This window comes from Oncorhynchus tshawytscha, linkage group LG31 (assembly GCF_018296145.1).
Source record: "Oncorhynchus tshawytscha isolate Ot180627B linkage group LG31, Otsh_v2.0, whole genome shotgun sequence".
In the NCBI taxonomy this organism is placed as follows: Eukaryota; Metazoa; Chordata; class Actinopteri; order Salmoniformes; family Salmonidae; genus Oncorhynchus; species Oncorhynchus tshawytscha.
In genome coordinates this window covers 12,445,841-12,453,712 of record NC_056459.1, presented here as the reverse complement: position 1 = coordinate 12,453,712, position 7,872 = coordinate 12,445,841, and the positions used below count along the sequence as shown (strand labels likewise).

General features: G+C 40.3%; 1 protein-coding gene across 1 annotated transcript in view; it reads right to left on the bottom strand.

Moving 5' to 3' along the window:
* Positions 1–567: 567 nt before the first annotated feature.
* Positions 568–7,872, bottom strand: part of LOC112229697 (gonadotropin-releasing hormone II receptor-like) — a 32,153-nt gene continuing 24,848 nt past the window's right edge. Inside the window, exons 3-4 of the mRNA XM_024395676.2 lie at positions 2,510–2,711; positions 568–1,667 (exon numbers count right to left, since the gene is read on the bottom strand). Of these exons, the coding sequence (XP_024251444.1) occupies positions 1,255–1,667; positions 2,510–2,711 (615 nt within the window). The 3' untranslated portion in view covers positions 568–1,254. The remainder of the gene's footprint in view (positions 1,668–2,509; positions 2,712–7,872) is intronic.

The window sequence follows — 7,872 nt, the reverse complement described above, 5'->3', positions numbered from 1 at the left end:
TTAATCTGTATCGCTGAAGCGTATCACTGAAGCTTTACAGATTGCGCAATAAAAATGTAAAGGTGATTTCCGATTGAGCCGACATATGCACTGTTTACTGTGAATGCAGTCTTCGCCTTTGAATTTCAATTACGCTGTAAAGCTGAACTTCAGCAATACAGATTGAATAGAGCCCTTAATTTGGGTCTGGGAAATGGGCACTAAAGAGATCAGGGAGTAAAAGAATCTGCATCCCACACACTGTAAACCAGCCAATTTAACCAAGTGTTATTCTGTGAGTTGAGTGGCATCTGAGCTAATGTGTTAAAGTGTGTTTCCTCAACACTCTCTGCTCGAAGTTAGCTGAATTTGAAAAAGCTTGTTAAGTAAACTTAAATTCATATTTGCTCAAAACAAATCAAAACCACACCAACATATTCATATTTCCCCGCATGCTCTCTTGCAGGTTGATTTTCAGCATGGTTTGTTTCAATACTTGTGTTTTTGTATGTACTTTGATTAGTTCATCTTATGCTACACAAACATAAATAACAAAGGTTTCTAAACTAATCCAATCTGTTTGTAGTTGGACTTATTGCACCTGTTTCTGAGATTTTCTGTTTTCTGTTTCTGTTTCTGTTCCAGTTTATATGATTTGGATAGTCTCAATAATCAACATTCCTTACCCCGGCAGTCATTCTGAATCGACGTTGTGGGCTATTAAAACTTCCAATTGTTGGATATCCTCACTCTGGCTCGATTCCAACAGGAATTACACACCACTTTGCAAGCCAGCATAATGTGACCTGCAGGCTTGATATGACCTATAAACTAACAGTTTCAGGCCATTGTGTTAGGGTTTATACAATATATTATCATAAATAGTTACATTTTAAAGATGACATTCACTTAGACACTCACTTGGGGATAGCTACAGTACTGAAAACCATTGAATACATCAACCATGTCTCTGTCGCTAACAAATACAGTCATGGGTGGTAAATACAATTCACTCAAAAGGCAAGGCACTCAGGGAAATATGCAAATAAGGTTAAATACATTTTCTAGTTAAATTGTTTGTTTACTCAACCTAAAATTCAAAGTCGAGTGAACATACAATTCAACTTGAGAATGTATGTTACTTCAGCTACTGTATACTGTATGCCCAAATGTTGAGCAAACTCACAATCATATTGCAGCTGGTTTACAATTGTATGTTAAATCAACATATGTATTTTTTTTTACACTGCAGTTGAACAAGAGGCCCACGGATATCTACCCCAGGTTTCCACTTGGCTGGTCACCACTGGGATTGTCAGACTCTGCCTCTCTGCTTGCCCTGCCCCTCCGACACGCCAGATGGTCCAAGGACCTCGGGGAGATGTTCTGCGATCGGCAGCAGCAGGCGACCACATCAGCCAGATCAGCCCGGAAGGAGGGCGTGTAGAAGCCGTAGATCACTGGGTCGCAACATGTGTTAAGGTTGCCGAAGACGAAAAGGGCGTGGTGGACGTACTCGGGTGTCTCCTGGAGCATGGCTGGCTGGAACCAGTACCAGATGCCTAGGAGGTAGTATGGCGTCCAGCAAATCACGAAGGACACCACGATCACAATGGTCATCTTCAGGGTCTTCATTCGCGCCTTGGGGATCATGTCAGCACCACTTCGCCTCAGGCACGGCTCCCCACCTGAAGTGATAACAGATACACACAGTATGTGAGGAGATATGGAATGGTACTATGTAAGTTGAAGATGTTGATGATAACGAGCTCTGGGTTTTCCTGACCACGTAACCTGATCAGGACCTGACTATGGCTGATTGATTCATGTATTAGATGTACAAAAAGTGAGATTATAACACTGAGTGTACAAAACCTTATGAACACCTGCTCTTTCCATGACATAGACTGACCAGGTGAAAGCTATGATCCCTTATTTGTATCACTAAATCCAATTCAATCAGTGTAGATGAAGGGGAGGAGACAGGTTAAAGAAGGATTTTTTTAAAGCTTTGAGATAATTGAGACATGGATTGTGTATGTGTGCCATTCAGAGGGTGACTGGGCAAGAAAAAAGATTTAAGTGCCTTTGAACAGGTTGCCAGGTGCACTGGTTTTAGTGCGTCAAGAACTGCAAAGCACACAGCTTCCTGTGTGTATGAAGAATGGTCCACCACCCAAAGGACATCCAGCAAACTTGACACAACTGTGGGAAGCATTGGAGTCTACATGAGCCAGCATCCCTGTGGAACGCTTTCGACATGTTGTAAAATCCATACCCCGAGGAATTGAGGGCAAAAGGGGGGGCAACTCAATATTAGGAAGGTGTTCAGTGTATAAAGGTACAAAAAAATAAGAGATTTCCTTGGTCAGATCATGTGGAAAGTAACAACTTTGGGCTCTAAATATGACAATCAAGTATGTGTTGTTGAAACGTCCAATAGTCAAATATATCACGAAAGCAAAGAATGCAGTGTGCATAGTCTCTTCACCTTTTACACTAACACACAGACACACACACAGACACACACCTTTTCCCTTGTGCATCTGACGGCTGATCTCGATGAGGATGCGGGTATAGCAGAAGCTCATTACTAACAGGGGGAACACATAAAGCGTGACAAAGTGGAACATGTTGTAGACCGTCTCTTGCCAGCGATGGTGGAAGCTTCCATGCGTCACACACTGAGTGAATTCCACTCCCTCGGCTTTGATTGCTCGAAAAATGAACAGCTATGAGATAAAGAAAGACAAACGGGTAGTGAGAAATCATGATAACGGTCTATTAATCAATCAATACAAAATGTATTTCAAGCCCCCTTGACAGCAACAGGTCTTTAAAGTAAACCTGAACTATTTACCAGCAAAGCGCATACAAGTCACAGTGACAAGGAAAAGCTCCCTAGAGGGAAGAAACGTAGAGACGAATGAGACTCTGGGTTCGATTCAATCCGTATCACAGAAGTTCAGCGCTATAGTGTGATTGAAGTTTAAAGGCAATGTTCCTTGATCCTTGGAGACTGCATTCACAGTAAACAATGCATAATCCGGCTCAATCAGAAATGTCCTTTAAATTCCAATTGCGCTATTGAACTTCCGCTATACGGATTGAATTTAGCCCTCAGAGGGTGGGGCCCATTCTCTGGCTGTACATTCATGTAGCGCCCATCAGAAATAAAATACCACGTTAACTTGGTCTCCTGGTGTGGTAAATTGATCGCTCAGTTATGAGGGCAATGATGCATTAAGAAGTACCGAATTACTATACATACACATGTTAATGGGGTGAATAAAAGTATAATAACATAGGCCTATTAAGAAATCTAGTGCAAAATCAATCTATTCTAATCTGTTAGAATGATGATTCCTTTCAAAACAATTTCTGCACCAGAGGTGATATGACATAGGAATTTAATGTGAAGACTAAGGTCCTAAAGCATACATCTCTATCATTTTTTGATCTCTATCATTTTTAAATTGCCTTGTTATAGCGTATCAGGAATCTGTAATATAATACAGTGTAATACAGTCGTCTTGTACAGTACTGAGCAAGCACAGATCGCCAGTCATGTTCATGACTTTTGACACAGGTTGCGTGCCTCTCCCATTTTGGGGTGTTTAAACTGTTTATTGGAAATGCTTATGTTTATAAATATAACAAGTTAAGTATTAAGTATATATTTTTGTTAGCTATTTTGGTATAATGTTTCTGCATTTACATATTTTGTAAATTCAACCTCTGGATCCAGTCTCCTCCATTACCTGTACGGTAAATAAATACCACCGATTTTTACATCTGATCTACTGACTGTCTCGACAGTTGCTGCTCCACACCAACTAAACAGGCTGCCAGCTCCTCTATTTTAACACTGAGCACAAGTGTGATAGCCCATGGGGGCTTTTGTGAATGTTTAGGACATACTTTGTTACTCTTGAGGCTGGAAATAAATAAATTATCTTCACTCCAGTTATGGTCCATAGATCGGGTTCCTATTGCGCTCACATCTTACCCTGGTCCTGCATTCCTATCTGGAATGGAGGAAATTAACTGTCAATCCGTTTAGGTTTCAAATAGTTTAAAAATATATATTTTAACTAGCATAACATTGTTTTCTTCCCTTTGCTGTATTATCATTTGCTATTAAGGCAAATTCTTGCACTTTCTCAGTATTTCATGCAATTCATGACAGACTATCATGCACACCGCTTCTTGCTCGCTGTTTTCCACTTCCTCCATCACCAGCACTCAATATCAATTAAATGCCCAAGGATGCACACAAATCAATGTTAATCAGCGTATTTTCTTTGGCTTTTGTCAGCTACAGTGCTTTCAGAAAGTATTCATACCCCTTGATGAAATCCACATTTTGTTGTGTTACAGCCTCAATTTCAAAATGGATCAAATAAATAAAAATCACACCAATCTACACACAATACAACATAATGAAAAAGTAAAAACATGTTTTTAGATTTATTTGATTTATTTATTGAAACTTAAATACAGAAATATCTAATTTACATAAGTATTCACACCCTTGTCAATCCTTTGTAGAAGCACCTTCGCCAGTGATTGAGCAACATTTGGATTGAGCAACATTTGCCCATTATTCTTTTCAAAATTCTTCAAAATCTGTCATTCGTTGTTGATTATTGCTAGACAACAATTTTCAGGTATTGCTGTCACACCCTGATCTGTTTCACCTGTCTTTGTGCTTGTCTCCACCTCCCTCCAGGTGTCGCCCATCTTCCTCATTATCCCCAGTGTATTTATACTGGTGTTCTCTGTCTGTTGCCAGTTCGTCTCGTCTTGTCAGGTCTTACCAGCATGTTTTCCTGTCTCTCTGCTGTCTCAAGTTCTGTTTCCCTGGTTCTGGCCGTTCTGCCTGCCCTGACCCTGAGCCTGCCTGCCTGCTGTTCTGTACCTTATTGACTCTGCCCTAGATTACGGACCTCTGCTTGCCTTTGACCTGTCTTTCTTTAATGTCTTTTTTAAATGTAACCTTTATTTAACTAGGCAAATCAGTTAAGAACAAATTCTCCTTTACAATGAAGACCCACCAAAAGGCAAAAGGTCTCCTGCGAGGAGGGGGCTTGGGATAAAAAAAATATATATATATATATAAATATAGGACAAAACACACATCACAACAAGAGAGACACAACACTACATAAAGAGAGACCTAAGACAACAACATAACAAGGCAGCAAAACATGACAACACAGCATGGTAGCAACACAACATGACAACAACATGGTAGCAACACAACATGGTACTAGCACAAAAACATGGTACAAACATTATTGTGCAAAGTCAACAGCACAAAGGTCAAGAAGGTAGAGACAACAATATATCATACAAAGCAGCCACAACTGTCAATAAGAATGTCCATAACTGAGGTTTTGAATGAAGAGATTGAGATAAAACTGTCCAGTTTGAGTGTTTGTTGCAGCTCGTTCCAGTCGCTAGTTGCAGCGAACTGAAAAGAGGAGCGACCCAGGGATGTGTGTGCTTTGGGGTCCTTTAACAGAATGTGACTGGCAGAATGGGTGTTGTATGTGGAGAATGAGGGCTGCAGTAGATATCTCAGATAGGGAGGAGTGAGGTCTAAGAGGGTTTTATAAATAAGCATCAACCAGTGGGTCTTGCAACGGGTATACAGAGATGACCAGTTTACAGAGAAGTATAGAGTGCAGTGATGTGTTCTATAAAGAGCATTGATGGCCGAATGGTAATGAACATCTAGCTGTTCGAGAGCACCCTTACCTGCCAATCTATACATTTTCTCTCAGTAATCTAGAATGGGTAGGATGGTCATCTGAATCAGGGTTAGTTTGGCAGCTGGGGTGAAAGAAGAGCGATTACGATAAAGGAAACCAAGTCTTTTGCCTGCCCCCTGTTTGGGTCAATAAACATCTGTGACTCTAGCTGTCTGCATCTGGGCCTTATCCTGAGTTATGTTACTTGCCATAGATTTTCAAGCAGATATAAGTTGAAACTGTAACTCCCTTTGTTATTCTAAAAAAAACTCCCCAGTCTAACGATTACAAGCATAACCATAACATGATGCCATCACCACTATGCTTGAAAATATGGACAGTGGACTCAGTAATGTGTTTTTGGGGCAAATCCAATACAACACATTGTATTCGGGACAAAAAAGTGAATTGTTTTGCCTATTTCTTTTGCAGTATTACTTTAATGCCTCGTTGCAAACAGGATGCATGTTTTTGAATATTTGTATTCTGTACAGGCTTCCTTCTTCTCACTCTGTCATTTAGGTTATTATTGTGAAGAAACTACAGTGTTGTTGAGACATCTTCAGTTTTCTCCTACCACAGCCATTAAACTCTGCAACTGTTTTAAAGTCACCATTGGCCTCATGGTGAAATCCCTGAGTGGTTTCCTTCCTCTCTGGCAACTGAGTTAGGAAGGACTCCTGTATCTTTGTAGTGACTGGGTGTATTGATACACCATCTGAAGTGTAATTAATACCTTCACCATGCTCAAAGGAATATTCAATGTCTGCTTTTATTTTTTTTTACCCATCTACCAATAGGTGCCCTTCTTTGCGAGGCAATGGAAAATCTCCCTGGTCTTTGTGGTTGAATCTGTGTTTGAAATTCCCTTCTCGACTGAGGAACCTTGCAGATAAGTGTATGTGTGGGGTACAGAGATTAAGTAGTCATTCAAAAATCATGTTAAACAGTATTATTGCAACTTATTATGTGACTTGTTAAGCACATTTTTACTCCTGGACTTATTTAGGCTTGCCATAACAAAGGGGTTGAATAGTCATTGACACAAGATATTTCAGCTTTTCACTTGTAAACATTTTGAAAAACATAATTTCGCTTTGACATTATGGGGTGTCATGACGTGGCCCTCTTTGGGTATTGCGTGCCTTCCCCCCCCTCTCTCTCACCTACACCCAGGCTGCTGTTATCTCAGGTCGCAAATTCCTGGAGGAGACTCTCTTCCTCATGGCCAGACAGTATAGAGAGAGAAAAGGTTTCACATGAGAACAAAGGAACCTCTTCTCCAGCATAGAACTTGAGAAATGAACAATGTACATGTTTTGGAAAAGGTGTACACGGTCGGGGAAGAATCCAGCTACGACCGGTCCATTTCATTTAATGTTTGTGAAACTCATGAGAGACAATACAGCCACATTACCATAACCCTGTTTATACAAGAGTCTCAGTTATGAGGCTTGCAACTAATTGTTGTATAAAATGAATGAACAAAGATTAAACTATTTGTGAACTTATGTAATGTGATTTTAAACTGTTTCATGAAAGGGAACCCAATTCCCCTTAAAGTTAACTAAGTCATTGGCCCGCCCCATGAGCACAGACATTGATCTGGCATCATGGGACAGCCCCTTTCTAGTGATACGAATATAACCCCCACCAGGAGGAATTCCCTTCAGACCATGCTTCTCTCAATTATGAGAGAGCTAAGGTTTGAGTAGAGACCAGCTTACCTCGATAACCGAGAGGGCTAAGGTTTGAGTAGATTTGCTGAAATCTTAACCATACCATGTGGTTAAACTCTGAGACTATTGATACCAACAGAATAATAACAAATCTTTGATACTAATTACTAGTCTGCAGCTAGGAATTATGTACCTGTGAACGTGAAGGCCGACAACCGGCGAAACATCTATTCTATAACAACATCACTGAATGTTACTCTGAACTATCCATCTAACCATGGCAGAGAGAGAGAGGGCGGACAAACTCTCCAACAGAAACAAACACACTGAGCGTGAATATATATATTGATTGCAATTATTCCCGAATGAGTGAGCGTTCATGTGCAAAGGATTAGCATTTCAATTGTTATAATTATCAACTTTGTAGTATCTTATCTTTCGTGCCCTTCTCAGTCCCT